General features: G+C 54.4%; 1 protein-coding gene across 1 annotated transcript in view; it reads right to left on the bottom strand.

The window, feature by feature from the left end:
* Window positions 1–23,905, bottom strand: part of GTF2IRD1 (GTF2I repeat domain containing 1) — a 102,755-nt gene that overhangs the window by 35,041 nt on the left and 43,809 nt on the right. The window contains exons 9-19 of the mRNA XM_033110823.1: window positions 22,111–22,294; window positions 17,527–17,552; window positions 16,489–16,597; window positions 15,564–15,601; window positions 14,983–15,063; window positions 14,262–14,351; window positions 8,629–8,676; window positions 7,672–7,737; window positions 6,457–6,640; window positions 787–836; window positions 510–566 (exon numbers count right to left, since the gene is read on the bottom strand). Of these exons, the coding sequence (XP_032966714.1) occupies window positions 510–566; window positions 787–836; window positions 6,457–6,640; window positions 7,672–7,737; window positions 8,629–8,676; window positions 14,262–14,351; window positions 14,983–15,063; window positions 15,564–15,601; window positions 16,489–16,597; window positions 17,527–17,552; window positions 22,111–22,294 (933 nt within the window). The remainder of the gene's footprint in view (window positions 1–509; window positions 567–786; window positions 837–6,456; window positions 6,641–7,671; window positions 7,738–8,628; window positions 8,677–14,261; window positions 14,352–14,982; window positions 15,064–15,563; window positions 15,602–16,488; window positions 16,598–17,526; window positions 17,553–22,110; window positions 22,295–23,905) is intronic.

Raw genomic sequence — 23,905 nt, 5'->3', positions numbered from 1 at the left:
ACAGAGCACCCCCTCTGAGTCTGGTCCCTTCTCGTTTCTGCTTCTCTTGTATGGTCTGGACTTCACACCTTCAGTCAAGCTTTTCCCCCTTTTCTACACCTCTTCCTCCACACTCACTTCTTCCCATCCCTTCTTGGCCTAGCCACAGTTCCCCTCCTCTGGAGAGCCCTCCTTGCGCTTGGGGAAATCCGCCTCCTCTGATTTCAAAGCTGTAAGAGCACGGCTGACTGTCTAACATACAGTGGGCAGGTCAGCTGACTCCCCAGATGGACAGCGGGCAGCTCCTGACCCTGCACCCCACCGTCCCTCCCACTGCTCAGTGTCCCTGTGGAGCCTCTTACTCAAGAGCTGGCAGGCTACAGCCCGGTCCTGGTTGCCAGCCCACCTCATCCAGCCCCCCAAGTCCTGAGGTAATGGCCAGCTCCATCCCCAGCCTGGTCCTCCAAACCCAAGCCAGGTCAAGGTCATGGTGCTGGAACAGATGACCTCATCCTGAGCTGCAACCTTACCTTGAAAGCCCTGTCTCTTCAGGCTCTGGTCCACAAAAGGGTCCCCGGAATCCCTCTCTAGGGGCGGGGGAGAGAAGCCAGGGTGAGCAGGCAGCTAGCTCCTGAGACCCAGGGACAAAGGTGGTAACTGGTGGGGGTAAACCCAAGGGGGAGGGCAGTGGGGGAATGCCAGGGGAGGATGGGACCAGAACAGAGGAAGCAGGAGGGGTGGTGGCAGAGCCTGGGACCCCGCCCACGCCCAGCCCACACCTCGGCCCATGACCCCAGTGCAGGGTACCTTGGCTATCCGTGATGGGTTCTTTGATTCCCTCGGTGAGCAGCTCGGGCCTGAAAAACACCACAAGTAGGGCTATCACCAAGGTCCCTCCAGGCTTCCCCCGTACTGCCCAGCCCTCCCCTCTGGGCCTCAGTCTACACATCTATGCAATGGGCCCTCCTGGCTCTGGACAGTCCAGGTCTGGGTCCCTGCCCGCCCCCCCTCATGTCCTGCTGACCTACGTGTGAGATCTGGGGAGCTGCGCTGGGCCGAGGACTCAATTGCAAGTGAGACCAGCCTAGTACTGGCCCAGTAGGGCTGAAACCATCACTCTCAGTTCCAGTGAATGACTGTCACTATCCAGGGTCAGAGGTAACCCATCCAATGTCCTTGAGGAAGGTACTGTTTTCATCATCCCATTCTCAGGATGAGGAGACTGAGGCATCGGCAAGGTGAGTACCATGTCCAAGACCACGCAGCTCGAGAGCTCGAGGGGCAGAGCTCCAGGGGCCTCTCTCCTTGTCACCAGCTGAGGGACACCATCTCCCCACCCTGGGCTTCTGTTTCCTCATACAAAATGGGATAACCCTGCCTTGGCTCAGACAGAGGAGCGGGCCTTACAAATCCAAGCCTGAGGAGGCAACACAGGACTGTGGAAAGCACTTTGGCCTGGGAGTCGCCAGTCTAGCTCAGCTCCTGACGCTCGTCCTGCAGGTGACTGCAGGACGTCATTCCACTTTCTGGGCTCCCTTTCCCCATTAGGAGGAGAGGTAGTGGTGGGGGCACTGAAAGCAGTCTGAAGCTTTTTTCAGCTCCTGAGACGATGGTCCAAGGCAGGATTATTCCTCCTTTTTTCCTGGCCCGGGGAGCCCAGCTCTGTGCCAGGCACCGAGCTGATGCCCAGAGGCCTGCTGTCAGGACAGGCACCAAATCCTCATTCACTGGCCACCTGCCCGGGGGCGGGGTGCCCTGAGAGTGTGGCCTTTGGCTTCGCTCCCAGGCAAGGTCTCTGTGCTGCCGCTTGGACCCCACCTGTGACAGAGAGCTCACCTCAGCGGGAAGCTTCTACAGACCAATCTTTACACTAACCCTGCTCCAGCATCCCTTTCCTTCGGGAGGTTTGAAGGAGTGGTTCTGCTCATTGTCTCACTCCACCATGCCATGTCAGCTCTCTGGCCAGCTTGACTCCCCAGTGCCCTCAGGCTGCCACAGACCCCAGACCTCCACCCGCTCAGACAGGCCTATTCTAGCTGGATACGGTTGCGCTGAAAACGGGACATTCAGAATCAGTGCTGTACAACAGTTTGTCTGGTCTTTGTCTCTGGTTTCTGGAAGAGAACCTCTAAATCTTTGGAATTTCTAGAGTGACAGGAGTGTCTTTGTTATTCATGGTGGGCTCCCTGGATCACATCTACATTTATGCTAACGAGATGACTCAGGATTCGGGAAGAGCAACCAGGTGAGGAGAGGTCTGGAGCTGTGAGCCATCTGACATCAGCCCAACCTCCCGACTTCTAGGGAGGGCAGGGGCTGGAGACTGAGTTCGATCAGGTGACCAATAATCCACCGATCTTGTGTAATGAATCCCAATAAAATCTGTGGGCACTGAAGCTCCGTGGAGCTGCCTGGTTGGTGAACACATCAATGTGCTGGGTGGGTGACGTCTTTGGATTTCATGGGGAGAGGGCATGGAAGCTCTATGTGGGTGCCCTCTCCGACCTCATCCATTGTGTCTCTTAAATTGGCTGGTCTTGATTTGTATCCTTTATATACAACTGTAATCGTAATAGAGCCGACCCTGAATTCTAAGAGTTGTTCTAGCTAATTATTGAACGTGGGGGAGTCATGGGAAGTGTAGGTGGCGTAGGGACCCTTGGGGCTGGAACTTGGGGCTGGTGTCTGAAGTGGGGGCAGTCTTGCTGGGGCCTGTGCCAGCAAGGCCCCAGCTGTGGGACCTGCGAACTTGGGGTGGTCCGCGTCAGAACCGCACAGTAGTACTACAATCAGACAGAGCCTTCTACCACTACTTCCCTGGACCCCAGGCTTCTACCCATGAAAATCTGCCCATGGTTTTAAATTTCCTAAGGGTTTTATAATTTTGGAGAATTTGATGAAAGCAAGAGACCCTCTCTCCAGAAGAATGCACAAAAGAATATGAAAATTTTGCATACAAGTTCAAGGATCTGGGTTAAGAATGTTTTCTGACCAAAGATTAGAAAGTTTAATTTGATTTTATGCCAACTCTCACTGATTGGTAGTGGTTGTCTGGGGTATTGTTTAGACGGATGTGGAGGTCGGGTTCAGGTAGAAAGAGTCTCAGTTAGTAATGTCTCCTGCAGATGATAATTTCTTATATATATTTTTATGGGCTGAATGGTGCCCTCTCCCCAACTTCATATATTGAAGCTCTTACCCCCAGTACCTCCGAATGCGATGAGTGTATTTGAAAATAGGGTGTTTAAGGGGGTGATTACATTTAAATGAGGACATTAAGATGGGCCCTCACCCATCTGCCTGGTACCCTTGTAAGAGGAGATTAGGTAATGCAGAGAGAGATACCAGGGATGTGTGCACGAGAAAAAACCACTAGAAGACACTGCGAGGAAGTGGCCATGTGCAAACCACAGAGAGAGGGCTCAGGAGAAGCTAAACCTGCCAACACCTTAATCTTGAACTTCTAGCTTCCAGAATCGTGAGAAATAAATTTCTTTTGTTTAAGCTACCCAGTCTGTAATATTTTGTTATGGCAGCCCCAGCACACTACACACATACACACACACACACACAAAATATATATATATCTTATATACACACACACATACATATGCTTTAGATGTAATTCACATACCATAACATTCACTTTTAAAGTATACCAATCAGTGGTTTTTAGTATATTCACGAAGTTATTTAAGCAGCTATACTTCTAATTCTAGAACATTCACATCACCCCCAAAATTTTAAAGTAAGATTAATGAGAAGTAGCTATTTTTCACTTAATAGTCCCAACAGAGTATTTTCTAATTTTTAAAGTAAGAAATAACAAAATAAATATACTCAAGTGTTCAATCTCTCTCCGCTAATCATTTCTTAAAATCACCCCAACTAGTCTTGAGTCCCATCACCTCACCTTGCACTCGACAAAGTTAATTACTCTCTCCCACTTGAATCGCTTTCTTCACTTGGCTTTCAGGAAACTGGAATTAGTTAATTTCACTTTTTAAAATTGATGTATTTTTAAAGAAATGAACTCCTCATACAGGCAACCACATGGATCAGTCTCAAAAGCTAAGTGCAAGAACCCAGACACCAAAGGCTGTACACCGTGTCATTCCGTTTAGATGACAATCTGGAAAGGGCAACATGATGGGGGAACACTGACCAGTGGCTGCCAGAGGTGAGGGCTGCCAACAAAGGGGGCACTCGGTAGTTTTGGGAAACTGCTTTGTATCTTGATTGTGGTGGCGGTTTATACGACTGTATGAGTTTGCCCAAGTTCAAAGAGCTGTACATTGACAAAGGGCGAATTGTTTCAATAAACCTGACATTAAACAAACAAACCCCATCTTGACGGAGTCTTACAGTGTTCCAGGTTCTTTGATAAGCCTTGAACTCTACTGCTACCCTGTAAAGTGGTACAGTGCACCCCACTGAACCCCCCAAGCAACCTGCCCAAGGTCACAGGGAGTCAACCACCCAGGAGACTGCCAGTCTGCCACAGAGCCACCCGGCTCCCATGCGTCCTTTCTAAATATAAAGCTGCATTACAAAATACTCCGGAGCACAGGGGAGAGGCCATCTCTGCGGGGAGACAACAAGAAAGGTCAGTTCACGAGAGTTTGCTGTTGATTTGACTCCTCCCTTCGAGCCACCCAAGTGCTCCTGGGTCTGGGTTTACAGGGATGGTCGTAGCAAGCAGCCTCATGTGCTCCATCCTGCCTGGATGCTGGCAGATCCCAAAGTTCTGTTCACACCCGACTCTCCCTGAGCATCACATCTATGCTCCTGTTACCCACCTGCCATCCCTCCCTGGAAGGTCCAATGCATTCCAAACCTAACCCATGTCAGACCCAACTCTTGACTGTGGTCTCCACCCACATTGTCTCCATCTCAGAAAACGGTATCCTCAGCAGCCTGGTTACTCAGCCCCAACCCTGAGTCATTCAGGCCTCGCCTCCTCTCACAGCTCACATCCAATATATCGGCGAATTCTACCAGCCCCATCTTCAAAATACTGCCTGAATCTGACAACTTTCACCACTCCCACCCTATCTTTACCCGGTTCAAGCTGCTGCCCTGTCCCCTGAGCAAGAGTAAAGCCTCCTCACTGGTCCCCGCTTCTGCCCCTGCCCATACCCCCCCAGCTCCTCCCACCTCTGCCTTGCAGCTGGAGAAACTAAAATTAAATGACCAGATCATGTCGTACCTTCCTCCTGTCCTCCTGGCAGCTTCCAGTGAGTTCTCATTAAGTTTGAAATAAAACCCAAACTCTTTAAGCCAGCCCACGACCCTGTGTAATCGGCCCTTGCTCTCTCTTGGGCTTTACCCCTTTCCCCTGCTCACTCTGCCCTGGCCATACCATGCCTTGTTAGTCTTCAGACACAAAAGCACGTCTCTGTCTCACGGCCTTTGCACCTGCGGTTCCCTCTGACTGAACACTCTTCCACAAGGTCCTGGCATGGCTTGCTTTACTGGATCTGTTCCAATGTCACCTCCTTAGACAGGTTCCTCTTGCCCCTCTCTGCCCCCTTACTTTGCATTATAGCACTTATCTCTACCTGACGTTATATTGTGATTTTATTCCGTGAGATTGGCCAACTCAAGGGCAGGACTCAATGCCATTTGCTGCTGTATCACAGCCTGGCACAGGGTTGGCTTTCTAGGTGTATTTGTTGAAGGAAGGAACCAGGTAGCCACTATTTGCGCCTCCCGGAGTACCACCCCTTAGTGCAAACCAGGCCCCATGGGAGAGCGCAGGGAGAGCTCCCTGGGCTCCATCAGAAGCCTGCCACTCTGGGTGTGAAGAACACAGTGAGTTTCCCCACTTGGGGGCCATCTGCTCCCCTAGGGGCAACACATCCTTAAGACTCCCCTCTTTCTTGCCCCTTTCAACCAAACCAAACTTACAAAACATGACAGTAACACACAGAAGCAACAAACACAAAACAGGCCCCCCAAGGTCCTCCCTCTCCTTTCAAACATGAATAGCCGCCTCCACCTTCTGCAGAGGGACTTCATATCTGAGCCGGGCATACAGTTCCATTGGGCCCTCGCTGACAAAACTGAGATGCCCAAGGAAACCGGAAGGATCTGGAAATGCCATTGTCATCCTGGGATAACGGGGCCTTTCCCTCAGGAGTGTCCTGATGTCCCCCCGGCCCAGGACACCAACACACCTGCCCACAGGGTACTCAGAACGGTCTAGGAGAGCAAGCCAGTGGGCACATTCGCATTCCACAGGTCGGCAAACTGAGTGCTGAGAGGATGTCAGTCTGGTCGCTTCAGATTTGGCAGGCCTGGGCTGGGCCTGGACAACCTCGTGTGCACCCAACTGTGCCCAAACCCTGTCTAAGACCCCACTGTTTTAAAAACAAAACAGAAGCCTGCCCTAATCTGAAGAGGAAGATGGTAATTTGACGCTGTTCCTGAGTGCTGGGCAAGCCTGGAGGGCCTGGGGAGCTGGCCAGGCCTTACCTCTTGATGACAAACTGGATGCTGTTGCTGGCCTCCAGGATCTTCCGGAGCTTGGCGATGCCGAAGCAGTTGGGCCTGCGGAGGGAGATGCCTTCAGGCAGCCCCACCACAAACAGCTCCTCTGGGTACATCAGGAACTTGGAGTAGGGCACCTTGACGGGCTCCGAGATGCCAATGGCCTTGGCTGCAGAGACACGGCTGCTGTAGGGCCACCCACAGCTATGGGGCCACCAGCCTCACTTCCCCCTCCCATGTCTGCGCTGGGGACCAGAGATGCCAAAGCCCCTTAGAGGCAGTGAGCCTTCCCAACCTTCCTGAGAGGTGAGTACTGCTACCCAGTCTCCAGGTAAGACACCTGGAGCTCAGAGGGGATGTGACTCATCTCAGGTGCCAGAGCCCCAGAGCTGGGGGGTGTGAACCCCAAACTCATGCTCATTCTGTGCCTTCACTCAGGCACTGCAAGAAAAGTCACTGATGGCTGGTGAGACCTCACGTTGGCTCTCCCCAAGTCCGTGTGACCGCATGTTGCAAGAAATGCCCTCCAGCAGGTCCCCCAGTACCATAAAGAACCCCAAAAATCATGTGGCCCAACACCATGCCTTGGGAAGAAGACAGATCTCTGAGGACCAGGCCAGATGCTGCCACTCACTACTAGTTGTGAGGCCTCAGACAAGCCATGTCACTTCAGCAGGCCTCATTTCCTCATCTGTAAAATGGGTATTAGGACACAGGGATTTTGTGAGATGGTATGAGAGAACTTGTGTGAAGCACTTGGCCAGTGCCTGGCAAACTACAGGCACTTAATAAGAAATAGCTTTCTCCCCTGCCTCCCCATCTTCTCTCCTTGTCTCTCTTGAAGGAAAGCTCTTGCTATGTATGAGTCCTCCTGAGGACCCTGAATGAGGGTGTCCACAAGGACAGAGGGACAGTTCTGACAGAGGAGAAAATGGCCTCTCCAGCCTGAGGCTGAGGCAGATGTGACTGTGATGACCGAGGCCAGCACGCGGTGTTTCAGAGTGTGGGGTTTTCTGCCAGTGCCTGCCTTCCTGGGTGCCCCCATCCCTTCCCAATGGATTCCAGTCTCTCCCTCCCCTTCCCCCTTGTCGCTGTAGAGGGAGCGGCTGGGATGGGGGGCTGGGCCCCAAGTCCCTCTGAACACAGGGCAGCTGGAAGGCTGGCTAGGATGCCCCTGGCCCCGTCCAGCTCCTTGCTCACCATAGCGCGTGTTAAAGAGCAGCTCCACCTGCTTCCGCAGGGGCCGGATCACGTCACCATGGCTATCTGAAAGGCAAAAGCAGCCTGCTAAACCTCCCCAGCGGCAGCGGCACCCTGCTTCTCAGCTCATGGCCTAGCTCTGCTGGCACCAAGAATGACCCTGTGGTGGGACCTTGGAATGGGGAAGGCCAGGGTGGTGGGGGCAGGTAACCCATTCCCTCAGAAATGGCATTCCCACACAGGTTTGCAATTCCTGAGCTCAAATACCTGCTTGTGAAATCCAGTCTAGTGCATCACCAGGCCTGAATGGAGATCTAGAAGGTTTTGTGTACTAAGAATGACCATGGGCCTTTCTAGGTAAGTGTCACTCTGGACCAGCTCTGGACCAGTGACTTAACTAGTTAATACTAGGCCTGCAAATTGAGTATGCCACCAGCAGGTGGCAGTGGACTTTTGTTAACACTTCCTGGTTCCCTGGCCCTGGCAGTCTGGGTTTGGGGAAGTGACACTTCTCTCCTCTGACACTCGCTCCTTGCATTCCGCAGATACTCCAGAGATGAAAGAGACCCATCCTCACTGTGGTCTCCTTCCATCCTACTCCCACTCGCAGCAGGAAGGGAACGAGCGGGGCTGACTGACGCAAAGCCAACTTTTTGTTTTCGGGCCTAAATTCTATTTGCTCAGGAAGACTAGGTTCAGACCTCCCTCAGCCTTAAAACTTTTGTGGAAAGAAGCAGGGTGTGTATAAAAACGAAAAAAGATAGGCTTGCAATTTCCCTTACCATAAAGAGCTGCTATACCTCTGACCAGGTACCTCCTAGTTCTAGAAGACAGGTCTGCAAACCTCCCATCTCAGGTAGCCCACGGGACGTCCACACCCAAATGGGGTGTTGGAGAGAAACAAAGGGGAGACGAAAGGGAGAAGAGGTGAAATGTGGGAGGTGGTCAGCGCCTCACCCTCCACGGGCCTGTCCTCGGGCCGCAGATCCTCACTGGGGCCTTTGTCTGAAAGAGAACAGAGGGAGCTGGAGAGCCATGTCCATCATGTCCTGCGCCCTGTGCCGCCAGTCAGGCCAGACAGGTGGGCAGCGGCAGGCCGGTGGGCTCTGACTCTGGAGCACAGCATGGTGACCCCCAGATGGGAGGAGGGACCCCGATTCAGTACAGGCACCCCCCTCGCCTCGATGTGAAGAGGGCAGGTTCAGAGACCAGGTACCCCATCAGATCTGGTATGTAACCCCCGGGGGGGCCCACCCTGAGCCTGCCAGTCCTTCCTACTACTACATGCTACGTCGTTCCAGGCACTAAGGGAAAAAGAAAGCCCTGTCCTTCTGGTGTGACGCAGACATAACACAATGCCAGATGGTGGTGACGCCATGAAGAACAACAGAGGCAAGTAAGGGAACAGAGGGAACAGGTGGGAGGCATGGAGCTACACGGTCAGGTGGTTGGGGGTGGGGCTGATGAGGTGGCGCTCATCCCAGCACTGGCTGGCAGCACTGGATCCAAACTTGTCCCCAGGTAGCAAGGCCAGAGTGCAGCCAACAGGGGGGTGACAGCTGAGGCTGTACTTGGGGGGGCTGAGGAGGGGAGGCTCTCTGCAGGAGGCCGACAGCTGGGCTGTACCCCTGTGTCCAAGAACAGCAGTGAAGTGGGAAGGACACACGCAGGGAGGAAGGGGCACATGTGGGGAGGGGGAGGGGCAGGGAGAGGGGGCCGGGGGCAAACCCCCCAGAGGACTGGTTTTGGCTGGAGGATGACATCCAAGTGCAGGCAGTGGGAGTGGGGTGAACGGGGTGTGGCTCCTTTGTCACCAAAGGTAAAAAAGGCATTGAGGGGTTTTCAACACTTGTAACAACCAGATGGGAGCTGTGGCTTAGGAAGCTGGCTGGTGCCTTCACACGCAGCGCTAACCCTTACACAGCCCCTTTCAGCCCAGATGTGCAGCTGAGCTGGGGAGTGGTGGATCCCAGGTCTGCTCTCCCGCCAGCTCGAGAGAGCACTCCGTGATGAGGGATGCAGGGCATTGTCCCCTGTCCCAGGAGGGATGCTGAGCTGAAGGAAAGGGGCTAATCCTGGGGGAGCTGACAGTGGCGGTCAATGCCTGCTCACCGACCGAGGGAAGGTGAACACCAGGGATCACCAGGAAGCCTGAGACTTGGGCCTCAGCCCAGAAGGAGCTGGAAGGTTTCAACTACGGGTATGCTCAGCTGCTGACTTGAAAATGCCGAGGGCCAGCCTAACCCTAAGGGTTTAGGCCTAAACTTTCCTCAGGGAAATGGACACACTGGGCGCAGAGACAGGGTCCACCTGACTCTGTCTAAAGAACCAGCTGCAGAAGAACAAGCAAGCTGCGAGCCTGTGGTTAACGCCCTGGGAACAGCTCAGCCAATAAGGGGGGCGATTTGGCAGATCGCTAACCCAGCTTCCTCTTCACCCAGCAGCGTAAACTCAGGCGTATGGTTAGTGGGCTCCCGTGGGCCCTCTGCTCAGCTGCCTGCAGAGGTCACAGGCTGGTAAACTGACAGCACTGCTGTATTGCCTCCGCCCCACTTCACCCTGTATTAGTGTTCCCGGATCTCTTCCCAAATGAACGAATGCACTTGTCCTGGGGTCATCTGGGGGGGATCCCACTAACACACTAGAGAGCAGGGCAGGCAGGAAGACATGAGTCTGGTGGGGACAGAGAGGCAAGCAGGGCCACAAGGGAGGGTTTCCCTGGGCAGGGGCCTGTGACAAGGAGTCAGGTACTGTCAGTCCCGAGGTGAAGGAAGCTGCCCTGGTGTCACACCTGGAACACCTATTAAGTTCAGCAGGTGGCCTGTGAGGGGCAGGAGAGCGGAGACCTGGCCCAGGAATCTGTCCCCATTGTGGGCTGTCCACGTGTGCAGTGCCCCCCCCCACCCCCCCAGGAGGTAGCAACAATCTAGAGAGCCAGTCAGATGACCTGACCCAGCCATCCATAGGAGCCCAACTCGGGAGGGGTTTCTGCCAGCTTTGTTAGGTCCCTCAAATGGAAGAAAGTGGGCTGGGTCCACTCCTGCGGAGCCTATCAAGGCAGTAGGAGCCAACCTGGGTGTTTGGGGGGCCCAAATTTAAACAAAGGGAGCTTGTGTGATTCTCCACCCAGACGGGGAGGGCTGAGCTATTTCCTCTGAACACACCCATTCACGGGCTCACCACTCTCCGGTGTCAACAGTGAGAAACTGCAAACCACCTTAATAAACGATCAAGGACATGCTGACACAGCGAATACCGTGCCACTGCAGAGATGTCCGAGGCACTGGGTGAGGAAACGAGGGACAAGGGTACGCAACAGTAACAGCATGTGTTAGCGTGCGCGTAGAAAACACGGAGGGTGGACACTAAGCTAGCAGGTGCCTAAGGAGGGGACAGGGGGCACTTTTCCTCTAGGTGTTACAGAGCTCTGTAGCGTTTATTTTACACTGTGCACATGTAAACAGAAAAAAATACAGCACATGTACACAACCTCTAACCCATGGTGGTCCTGAAAACCTCAGCATCTTCATAACTCATCGGCTTTGAGTGGGGTGCCTTGAAAGGAGCCCTGGACGGGGAGTTGGCACCCTGGATTCCAGCCCCAGGCAGCACATGCATCGCTGTGTCTTCTGCATTCGCCCTTGCTGCCTAATTTTAGTGGCTGCCATCAGGAGGATACCACTAATGACACCCCCGTAGTTGGAAGGGCTCTTTCCAGTTTCTCATTGTCATCAGTAACACTGCCACGAACACCTCTCTGTGCAGAAAACATTGTCTGTATTTCAGATGTTCTCCTAGGATGGGATTCCTGGAACGACCGAGGGAGCTCATTTTCATGGCTCTGCATTCTTAACCAAACTGTGTAAGTCCCTATTTCCCAATATGCGCAACAAAAGTTCTGTCCAATTAAAAGGTGCAAAAGAGACATGCCCTGCGCAAGCCCCCATTTCTCTGTGGCTGCACGTCTTTGCTTACTGACTCGCTCTCTCTCTTTTTGGTGCAACCATCCATTAATTAATGTGCTGGGTACCGGGTTGCGGCAGTCTCACCTGCACCTTGTTGCCCCAGTGGCAGGGACTGTGGTCAGCTGGCAGCCTGGGGCAACTGCCCCTTCCAGGACTGCCTCTTCAGCAGTCCCATGTAGGGGTATAGGCTAGGGCATCCCGGTTCAATGTGGAACAACTCTGTGGGGCCATTCTGGCTCCAGAGCTCCCCATGGGGTTGGCGGAAGCTGTGGACGGGGCTGCGTCATGGCTTGACCTCTCCTCTGCCCCCTTGTGCTTCCTTCCCCTCCTTTACATAGGTGTTGATCCCAGGGGCAGCCCCTCAGAAACGCCCCGCATGAAACTCCATTTCAGAGTCTGTTCCTGGGCAACACAACCCACGAAACATTTTCTTGGGCTGTGAATTCTCCTAGTGCATCGCAGCCCAGTTTCTGGGCTGTCAAGGCCACGGAGAACATCCTTCTTGGTGGACTGCCTGTTCCTTCCCGAGGCATCTGCAAATTGCATAATCCTGCTGCCTGACGTCCCTGTGGCCAACTAACGGATAAATATTTGAGGAAGAACCAAGCCCTCCAGGATAGAACAGAAAACATCCCGCAGGTGGAGGACAGGGTTCCCTTGCAACCCTGCTTCCCCCGCTGGCCCAAGGCCAGCCTGAGATCCTGATGGCCCACAAGCCGACTCATTCCTCATGAATAACCCACCCTTCTGATGAATCAGCTGTCCAGGTAACAATCTGTTCCAGAATTGTGCCTGGGGCTGACACCTGGTCTACCTGTCTGCAATTTGGGCAAACCCTCATCTTGAAGTCTGTTTTCCTGTTGTCAGCTCATCTTCTGTCCACTAGGACTTCTCAAGTGCTCTGGACGGTGGATCTTAGGTATCAGCTGCCCGGGATTTGACTGATAAGAAGCTCGAGATCCATACTCATCCATAGCAGCTCTACAGACCCTCGTATCTCCTTAAGGAATGGGACTCCCACGTCCTCCTCACTCTTTCCCATTTCCAGACCCTTCTCCCTGACAGAGAAAATGGAAGCGAACAAGGGGCAGAAATGTTCTGCCCTTATTCTATCATCAATTCATATGGCACCACCCACCTTGGCCAGCAGGAAACCTTATTTATTTTTCTAGACATTTGTTTATTTTTGGTAGAGGAAAAATTAAAAAGTGCAGAAAAGCATACAGAACATTATAATAAACACCCGTGTACACACCAGCCGGAATGAATATATGTTAGCATTTGATCATATTCACACCTGAGTTTTTAATAAAACACTAAGCAATACTGTTTTTATGTTTCCAAATTTAGATAAGTACTATATTGTCCATGTCTGTCTGCACCTGCTTTTCACACAGAACATTACATTTTTGAGCTTCCTTTGCACTATTCACTTAACTGCTGCCTACTATGCTTTTGTACGGTACCCTTAAATAACGGCTGCCCCTCCGCTCCCCTCCCAACCACGCCCGCACTGGACATCACACACAGGGAAAGCAACAAACACCATCCTTTTTCTTAAATGTTTCCTGGCCTGGCCCTGCATCCCTATTACAGAGCTTTCCAAACTCTAGTCACCTGACTACTGATATCTTTTCTGCCATATCCACGAACCTTCTGTACTAGAATTTACATACTATTTATCTTTATAATGATTCACTTTTACAAACCAAATCATATAGAACCCCACTCCTCCCTGCTGCTATCTACTGGCCCAACAACTCCCCTTGCCTAGGTTATTGCAATAGCCTGTTTCTGTCTTTGTCCCCATTCCTCTGCAGTCTGTTCTCAAGCTGACAGAGTAAATACTGTGTTAAAATGTTCAGTGTTAGCGCCAACCCCCCAGGGGTTCCTGTGTCCTCACAATCAAGTCCCCACTCCTTCCTTTGATGTACTTGCCCTGCACAACCCACCCCACCACTTCCCTGCCCTCGCCTTCGCACCTCACTCTGCTCCAGCCACCTGGGCCTCCTTGCAGACGTCCTGGGCACAGTCCACCTCAGGGCCTTTGCACTTGCTGTTCCCTCTGCCTATAAAGCTCTTTCCTGACCTCTGCATGGCTCCTTCAGGTCTTTGCTCCCACGTGACTTTCTCAGTGAGGTCCACTGACCAACAAGTCCAGTAGTAACAGCCCATTCCTGCACCCAACACTTCCCCTCCTGGCTTTGTGTTCCCCACAGCACGTACCACCATCTGACTTTCTGTTTTACTTATTGATTTGCTTACTACGTCTGTCTCCCAACACTGGGCTGTCAGCGATGAGGGCAGGGACTTTGGTATGTTTGGTTCACTGCTCTGTCCCCAGCACCTCTTACTAGATCTGGTACATAGTAGGTGCTCAATAAATAGTTGTTGAATAAAGAAATCAATCCAAATGGGAGCTCCTAGGAAAGACTAGTAACCAGGCTTAATATAAATCAAGGCCAGCTTCAAGTTTTCAGAAAAGAACCGAGCCTGGCTGGAGGAGTCAGGCACGCACTGGGTTTCCTCTAAGAGAAGTCAATATGAAGAAAAGCGTAGGGGCTTCCTGGCCCACTCCTCTGCCTGTTATCCCCCAGGAAGGTGGGTCTCCAGCCCATTTCTTACCAGTGAGCATCTCCATTCCATAACCAGAATCTTCTGAGGGCAGATGCCCAGGCATCGAGTCTGTCATTTCCTCAGAGGTTGGAGAAGGGTCTGAAGACAAAACTCCAAATGACAAGAGAATCTTCTGCCTGCCCCACCCTGTCAAAGCCCCCCAGGGAACCCAGTCTATCATCCCACAGAGCAGGACCTTTACAGAAGCCATACCCTAAAACTCTGGGAGGGCAGCTGTAATGACCAGAGTCCAGGTTGGGGCCTGGAATCCTGGCGACTCCCAGTGGTTACCCCACACTGAACCTTGAGGGGCTAAGTACACCTTCCTGTCTACAGACGTGGAAACTGAGGCTCAGGGGTTTCAAGTCTGGAGTCAAACTCAGAGCCTTTCACTCCAGTGCCTTTTCTTCTCTCCCCTCCTGCCTCCCAAATCCCAGGGAAGCCAGGCCAGAGAGGTGAAGGCTGGGGGGCACCTTTAGGAAGGTTGGCGCTGAGACCTGACTCCTGGCACACAGGGCTATGTGATTCCCCCACTGCTCTCAGGATCAAACTAGAAAAACAACGATCTGGAGACCTCTTCTTGGCCAGGAGACAGGACAGCCCAGTCTAGCTAGAAGGGGACGCAGTGGTGCTACAGAAGGGGACCCATGAGCCCTGCTGTAAGAGCTGTTTGATTCCTGTAGGTTCAGATGGAGCAGCAAGGTCAGCCCTTCCGAAGTTTGTTCCTTACCTGGGACGGTGACCTGAATGATATCCAGATCCTCTGGCTCAATTTTTATGGGTCTCAGCCCACCTAGCTCCCCGGAGGTTCCTGAGAGGAGGAAACGAGGGATCCAGTCAGGTGTGGACATGAGTTTGGCCAGGTAAGGCAAGTCATTCCAGGATATTCTGTGTGTGACTTGTTAGTAGCACCCAGGAAAAGTTATATCAGCCCCCATGCTCTTGCCCAGACCAAGAATAGAGGGTCAGGCAGGACCTCAGGCCAGTCCTAATGTCTCCAATTTACAGCCCTGGCAACTGGGGCCTACCGAGGGGAAGCCACTTGTCACAGACACAGTAGGAGGCAGTGATGCCAGAATCCAGGTCTCCCAACTACCCGCATCCCATGTGCCCCACACAGGCCCCGGCCACCCATGAGCTCCCAGCATGCTCTGAGGCCTCGGGGGTGGGTGACGGGACAGGCACAGGCAGAGGAAATTCAGTAGTACTCCAGGCTCATGGTCTGAGCTCGGCTCCTCCCCAAGGCTGCTGGGTGGGCCGACAGACGCTCGCCCGCCCCAGCACACACGGCGGGGTCCTGCTCCTCCTCACCTGGCCCACAGTCTTCGGAGATCCCGCTCTTGTCTGACCTGTGGGAAGGAAGCCGAGAAACCACATGGCGACATGCCATGTCGTTTGCCCTCCAGGCAGTCAAGGGCCCATGGTGGCTGCCAATTCAGAACGCACCCCTGACCGTGGTCACTGCCACCCTCACCGACGGCCCTCCCCACAGTGAGGTTCCCAGGGCCTCGTCTCCTGGGACAACAGTCTCCTGGTGCCCCAGCCACTGGCCTGCTCGCCATCCTGGAGTGAACCAGCTGAGCTCCTCAGGCCTGGTTCTGGCCAGGTTGGGAGTCCACAAAGCAGCACAGTGGGGGTTTGATCAGTGCTTATTGGGGGGACTGAGAGCTGGGGGGACTGAAAGCAGGGACCATCAGCCAGGAGGGGAAATGGGAGCCTGGGAAAGAGGCTGGGAGTGAAGCTGGGCAGAATCCCTGGGACAGATGATTCAGTTAATTCACGGAGCCTGTGGGGGAGGCCTGGGCTGGACGCGAGGATTTGCGGTAAATGGTCTACCCCTGGCCCCCAGGATCCCGGAGCCTGGGTGGGGGGCACTGGGGAATGGTGACTGGGCCATGAATTGAATGCAGGGCCTTGTGGACAGGTAGGGCAGGTGTTTGGGGGCCAGGGAAGGCTTCTGAGACCCGGTGACATGTGGCCTATTCCCCAGGGGGGGACAAGAGTTGTCCAGGTGGAGGAAAGCTGGCAGTCTCTGTTCTCTTTCCCTTCAGATTCTCCCTCGCACAGAGTGCGGTGAGGGCACACAGTGTTTGTGTGGGCTGACCCCGTGCCTGTGCAGGGCGTCGGGATAGAGAGACCGTTGGCCAGTTCTAGGCCTTGCCCCTCCCCACAGGTGACACCACCACAGCCCAGAGTGGCAGGGGAAGTGTTGGACAAAAGCTGGGTGAGGCCTTACCGAGCAGTCCCAGCCAGGTCAAGGACGGCGGAACGAGAAAACTCTGCAGAGGTGTCCTCTGGCGGGCTGGCTGGCTCCAGTTTTGTGGGGTCTTTGGTAAACTTGTTCCCTGGGTGGAGAGTCAAGAAGGGAAGGGAAAGGGGGGTCAGGGCAAAAGCTCTCCAGCCTCCTCCTGCCTGGGGTCTATGTGATGCTCTTGGGGCACCCCTGGGTATGGTCTGGCGTCTGCCCCTCCTTTTTATGGGCTCCAGGTCCAGCCAAGTCCCCTGGGAGAAGGAATAAATGCCCCAGGGCCAGGGGAGGGTAGGAATCTGTGAGGACTGAGCAGCAGGACGGAGCTGCCAGGAACGAAGGGTCCTGAGCTCACACAGGATGCTGGGGCTCAGGGAGCCCTCGGGAAAGTTGCTGAGTCTCCTCCAAGGCTGTACGTGGGACCATTCTCTCATTTAATTACCCCAGGAACCCAGAGGAAGGGACTCTATCACCCCCACTTCCTAGATGTGAAAACTAAGGCCCATAAGACCCTGCCTACTGTCACAAAGCTGGTGGGAGTTCGGGCAGGACCTAGGGCCAGGGTACCCTGCACCCTAAGATTCATGCTGCCTTTGTTGTACCAGGCAGAGCCGGCTTCTTCCTCCTGAGGCACGCTGCCTACAGGATACGGCCTGGACTCTGGGGCCACGTGCCTGGATTTGCAGCCAGATCCCACTGCCCACTAGACGGGCTTCAGGGAAAAGAGAAAACTTCACAGGACTGTTAAAAACTAAATTAAGTTAAAATCACATATTCTAACAGCTTAGAAGAGTACCTGGCACATGTTAGTATTCAATAAACGTCAGCTTTATTATTCCCTGTCTAGGGCATCCCAAGTCGAGGGGCTGTCTGCTCCTGGGAGCTGGGGCCTTGTTTCCGCCCCAGGATACAGAAGCGACACCCAGGCTCCCTCACCGCCCCGGGGTCCGGTGTAAGGGCAGCTCAAACACTCTTAGGAGCATCAGATTGGAGCTTCTGAATACACTGGAGGGTACCCACACATACCTGTGAAAATTCGCTCATCGAACATCCTGGGGAGAGAGGAAAGATGGGCATGAGAGTGGTGCAGGCCCGCTGGCTCCCCCAGGCTCAGGGAGCTGGCCTCTAGGTCCCCTCAGTGACAGCCACTCGAGTCCCACATGCATGGCTCCCACATGCATGGCTATACCTGCAGACCTGGGCCCCAGGCTAGCTATGCATGTAGACAGGAGGGGGCAGGGTCCAGAATAGCCAGATACCCCAAACCATTGCTCCTCAGCCAGGGAAAGCATGGGCCAGTCCCTGGGTGGTCCTGCAGGGTCCAACCTGCGGTAACGAGGCCTCAGGGGCCTCCTCTAGCCCCAAGCTCTCCTTGGCCACAGTTGGCTAATGACACATCCTTTCCCACCAGGGCCCCGCAGGCTTTTACCTAACACCGTCTGTGTCTCAGGGACTGGCACAGGGAGGCCCGCTCCCAAGCAGCTCTCTGTTGACGGCACAAGCCAGGCCTGTTCAGATCACAGCCATGGAGGGTGACGTGGGACCCCTCACATGAGTCTCAGAAGTCAAGGGGACGCAAGCAGAAGATCGGGAAAGACTTTGTGAGGAGGGGATGGCAAGCTCAGGTGGGATGGCTGAGAGGTTCTCCAGATAAAGGCACAGGGAAGGGTGGGGGACTCCACAGAGCTGGCTGATGCTCAGGCACACGGTCTGTACCTGTGGCCAACAGGGAGTCCCTGAGGGACACGGCACCATCAGATCACTCCATTAGCACAGAGGATGGAGTGGAGGGGGGATGGCTGGGAGCGCCAGGGCCATTCAGGGACCCCTGCATCAGGTTGGGAAGTCACATGCAAGCCTGGCCAGGAAAATGAGGATGGAGAAAAGGTGGGTGAGGGAGCTGGGTCACCTGCCCATCCGCCTCCAGGGCTGGTGTTCTCTTTGTTCTGCCCCAGCCCCAACTAGGTGGCATCTGGCAGGTTGGGGAGCCTTGGGCAGCTGGTCTGGGCCTGCAGCAGAGCCTGCATGCCAGGAACAGCTGAACAAAGGGGCTGGGCCTTGGTCACTGAACCCAGGCTACAGAGGCAACATGGGGCAAATGAAGGGGTGTCCGAGTACAAATACAAGGGGGCAATGCCTAAGGCAGGCCCAGTGGAAAATTCAGAGGCAAAAAAGTCAGCGATAGGAGGCGAGGCCTGGGTAACCAGGGCGGTGAGGCCGCACCCAGTGACCAGAGACTGCCAGCATCACCTGTGGTTTTGTTATTCAGGGTTGTAGTTATTTACCAGGGAGCACAGATGGATAGGGGGCTTGCTAGCTCCCTGGGTGGAGCTGGGAGGCAGATGATAGGGAGACCGTCTGATGGTGGCTCCAAGACTGTGACGGACAGGGCTGCCCAGCCTGAACGCCCGCTTGATGGGTGCTGACCAAGGGCTGCTGTCAATCTTCCACAGCACCCTCCATAGTCCTAGGAACCCTCCAGACACTTCCCCTCTTAAGCTGCCTCTGAAGTTCTGTCATAGGTAGAAGCGACATGTCGGCCCCTCAGGTTGTGAATTCAGATCCCCTCACTAGGAGGGGCTGTGTCCTGGAGGCACAGGAGATTTGGAGGCCAGAGCTCGACACAAGTGGGGGCCTAGGGGCCAGGGAGTCCCCCACTACCAATAACAAGACCCACAGGCCTTGTCAAGGGGCATCTCCATTTGGCAGGGAGCACTCTGCCTTCCCCGCACGGCGCAGACGCCTGGGCTGGGGTAAAGGCTCCACGTCTCAGCTGCTTCCTAGCCCCCTTTTCTCCAGACCCGTGTCTGCCAGGACGGCCTCAGAGGGTCCTGGGAAGAGGCTGGGATGTGTAACAGTGGGAAGTGTACAGAGGGCTCGGAACAGAGCAGCCACTTCTAAGCACATTGCTCACACCGTCAGTCAGCCCCAATCAGCACGAGGGGGCGCGGACAATCACTAGCCCCATTGTACACGTGAGGAAAGTGAGGCACAAGGCAGCCAAGTAACTTGCCCACGGACACACCGCTGGGAAGTGGCAGGGGCAGGATTCAAACCCAGGCCGTCAGTGCCCATGTGCTTAACTACTTAATGAGGTCAAGGAAAAGGACCCGTGTTTATTGAGCATCTGCCACATGTTAGGTGTGTTACGTCCACTTCCTCAGTTTATGTTGAAGAAAACCTGGGAGAAGAGCATCACTGTCGCATTTTTATAGACAAGGAAACTGATGCTCAGAAGAGAAGCTGCTTTTCAAGGTTATCAAGCTGCAAGTGGATTCAAGCCCAGTCTGCCTGATGCCAAAGCCTCTTCCTCCAGGAAGCCTTACAGGCTTGCTGCTCACCTGGGAACATGTTTCATGTGTCCTGGACTCATCACAGGAGTGACCACCCCCTATGACAGGCACTGGCTTCTGGGGGAAGGAGGGAACTGTGCATGTTGTTTCATGAAGTCCTCAGCAAAGCCCAGTGAAGGGCTGAGTCTGTAGCAGGCATTCAGCACATACTAGTGAGGAATTAAATGCACTATCGTTTGAATCAGGGAGATCAAATACCACACTCAGGCATGTAAGGAGACACTGGGGTGCCCCTGTTGCTTTTCTTCTCCCTTATCCCCCTACCAAGAGTCAAGTGAAGGAAAGCAACTTAAGCAGCAGCAAGAGAGATTTAAGCTAGACAATAGTAGGCACTGACAGAGAGGCGATTGATTTCAGTTCACCTACACAATCATTTATCAAGTGCCCGTTGCGACCAGGGCCCCGTCAAGCAAGGGTTGTAAAGGTACAAGAGATGGCTCAGATGTGGTCCAAGTGCCGTAGGAGGTGAGCAGCGCGCTAATGGGGGAAGAAACTACTTGTTACCAGAGGGCAAAATTTGTTACCAGGGGAGGGCTTTCAAATGCAGAGAAAAGCAAAAGAGGGCCTTGAAGGACAGACAGGTGGGCAGACAGGTGGAAAGCTGGTCCAGGTGGAGGGAAGGGCTTCAGCAAACGCCCGGAAGAAGGTGAAGAGGCAGGAGTTCCCAGGCATGGGAGGCAGAGGGACACAGAGGCTGGCATGGTGACTGCCAACAGGCCAGAAAGCGTGCGCTGCACCCTGAGGGCCGGGGGCAGGGAAGGGTTCTGAGTGGAGACCCACATGGTAAGAGCTGACTTTTAGAATCACCTCCTGGGAGGCATCGAGAGGTCCAGGCCACTTGTCTCAGCGTCTTGTCCTCGTCCCTCCCTCTACCGTGGGATCCCAGGGTCCACCTCGGCCCTCTTCTCTTCTCGCCTCTCTCCTCCCATGATCCCTTCCTGGTCCACGCTGACAACCCTCAGATTTTTATCTCTAACCCAGACCTCTCTCTCGAGCTTTTGACATCTCAACTTGGCCTCTGAGAATTCCATGTCCTGAGCTTCTCTGAGTTAACATATCCAAAATGAGCTCACTCAGAAACATGGCGGTGACCCTTGCCTTCCTGCTTCCACATTCCATCCACCAGCAAACCACACCACAGCTCAGAATCTATCCCAAATCCAGCCACTTCTCTCCCTCCACCTGCCACGCTGGCCTGTCCCCCTGCCCCAGCCTCCCTGCGAGTCTCCCCACCCCCACCTCTGCTCTCCGCTCCCCACAGTCCAATCTTCCCCAGCAGCAGGGGCCCCATGAGACCCTGGCTCTGGCCTCTAGCAACCCCGCAGAGGTCCTTCCCATGGCTCTAGAATGATCTCCACTCTCAGAGTTGATCCCCAACCTCTGCTCCTTCTACCCTTGGGCATCTCGGCTGCTCACTGAGGCCAACCCTTCCACCCAGACCCTGCCCAGCTCAGTGTGGGCCGCCCTTCTCAAACTCCCAACTCACGCTGAATAGGTGAGTCCTCCACCTGGACCCCCACCCATTTCTCTCTCTCCCATTACCCTGTTTATTTCCTGAGCTCTAGGAAGTCAGAAGGCATGAGTCCGAATTTGGACGAGTATTCATTTGTTCGTTCATTCATTCATTCATTCATTCATTCATTCCACAGATACTAGGTATCACCTACACACCAGGGACTGTTCCGGGTACTAGGGAATCAGCAATGAGCCAAACACAGCCCTGCCTGCAGTCCCTGCTTACTTTACAGTCTACTGGCAACAAGCGAGTGAGCAGGCACACGAGTACAGGAACACACTGAGAGCTGCACCCTCAGGGAGCTTCTGGAACAGATGCCTGGGAAGGGACTGGTACAGCACTGCCTGGAGGCAGGGGGCGGGCTGGCACCGCCTCTGGCCACCCCCCATCTCTAACCATTTAGGAGGGAGCATCCAGGAAGGCTGGGCATTGCCTGGAGCTGCCGGTGCCAGCTTGGTGGTGAGTCCAGGCAACTCCCCTGCCAGCTTTAAGGGCCAACGCCCTCCCCAGGGAGGAGGAGGTTGCACAGCTGTTAGGTGAAGGAGCCTGAATGCTCTGCCGGATCCACCCAACTCTGTTAAGTCACAGAACCGCTTCATGCCACCCCTGCCCCGCTATCGCCTCCCCAGGGCCCCGCCTCACGCCTGCTGTTGCCCCCGCCTAGCCCTCCCTCACACCCCAATACTCTGAGCCCAGGCCCAGCCCAGAGCAAAGGCCATGGCCCTGCCCCCCGCCCCGCACCTCCTAATGATGAAGTGGATGCTGTGCCGCTCCTCCAGGATCCGCTTCAGCTTGGGGACCCCATAGGTGCAGGGGCGCTTGAAGGGGATCTTGTCTGGGATGCCCACGATCTCCACTGCCTCCGGGTCACAGGCGATCTTCCTGTAGGGGACGGGGACCATGTGGTCCAGGCCCAAGGCTTCCGCTGGAAGGCAACGGTACGGCTGAGTGCCAGACGGAGGCGGCAGGACACACGGGGCTCCAGGGCCACGGTCTTCAGCACCTCCCACCTCCCTGGCACCACTCTGGCCATGCTGAAATGTCAAATCATCTCACTTCTGTCAAAAAATGCCCACAGGCTCCCACATAGCTCAGCGATGGCCAAAATCCTGCCTGGGCCTATGCGGCTCTATGTGACCAGTACCCCGTCACCTCTGGCCTTATCTCCCTCCTTGCACCCCTCTGCTTACTCGCCCTGTCCCTCCAGCCTCCTTGTTGCTTCCCTAACACACCAGGCACACACCCCAGGGCCTTTGCACTTGCTCTTCTGTCAGATAATCATATGCTTCCCTCCCCTCTCCATTCAAATGTTTACTCAGATGACACCTCATCAGCATAAAACAGTCCCCTCCGTCCCTCCCTAAGCCACCCTGCTTTGTTTTTCATCCCTAGTTTATCACGACCTGACATTACAAACAGGCTCGTCTATACGCTGGTTCACTGACTGGAACCTAAGGTCCACAGGAATAGGGGCAATCCTTCTAGCTCCGTGTCTGGGATCTAATAGGACCAGCACATAGTATTAATAGCTGCTCCCTGCATATTTGGTGAGTGGATGAATGGCCGCAGGAAGCTCTCAGGCTCAAGGAGGCTCTTGGCAGGATGCCTCTGCTGCACAGGTGTGCCCTTTCCTCCAAGGAGGGGCCTGGCACCCCTCTCACTCTTCAGTGACATAAATGAGACCCGGCCAGAAGCTGACAGCTTTGCCGACAGCGGTGTGGACAGAATCTGGGCTCATGACTAGTTACGTGTTCTTTTCCTCCAGACCATTACATTTGGTCTTATAAATGTTGGTTGTGCACTTACACCCCAGCTCCGCGTGTTCATTCACTCACTCACCAAACACTTCTTGAGCATCCGCTGAGTGCTTGATGGTACTTTCACACTTCCCTGTTCTCCCCAAAGACTGGGAGGTCTCAGGCGACCAGCTGTGCCTTGTCATTCTGATTTTCCCAAGAGTCCCACATCTCCTCGCTGTTCCCCAGGACCTTCCCCTTCCTGGCCTTGTCTATGTCCCCACCAGGCTTTGCCTGTGTCCTGAAGTGCCAGCTGGACCCCCCTACAGCCATTCCCTGAGCAGGGCAGGGCAGAGTTGTCTGGGGCCCTCTCTGGGGCTCTGTCAACATTGTTTTTCTGTTGATGCAGCTCAGGTCTGCGTTGGTGGCTTTGGCAGCCGGATCTCACTGCGAAGTCACACTTAGCTCACTGTCAAATTAAACCCTGGAAATCTCAGCAGCTGTCAAACTATTTCTTCTCCCCCCCGACCCCAACATCACCAGCCACACCCCAAGCTCAGCTCCAGCATTGGAGTGATGGGTTCTTCGAGTCTACGTGAATTCATCACCACTCGGGTTCATCGGATGTTCTGGGCCTGTCTTTTCAGCAGCAATGAGATCCAGCGGATAGAGGCACGACCCTGCCCAGCCTCCAGCCGCTACCCGCTGGGAAGCAGAGAAGGAAGCCACCATGCACAGTCCTAGCCCCGTCTCAACTTCTTCCCAGGTTACAATGTCCGTGAGGCTTCCTGAAGGCTGGG

Source organism: Rhinolophus ferrumequinum, chromosome 7 (assembly GCF_004115265.2).
Source record: "Rhinolophus ferrumequinum isolate MPI-CBG mRhiFer1 chromosome 7, mRhiFer1_v1.p, whole genome shotgun sequence".
Taxonomy (NCBI): Eukaryota; Metazoa; Chordata; class Mammalia; order Chiroptera; family Rhinolophidae; genus Rhinolophus; species Rhinolophus ferrumequinum.
Note: the sequence above shows the minus strand (reverse complement) of the source record. Positions and strands in the feature narration are given on the sequence as shown.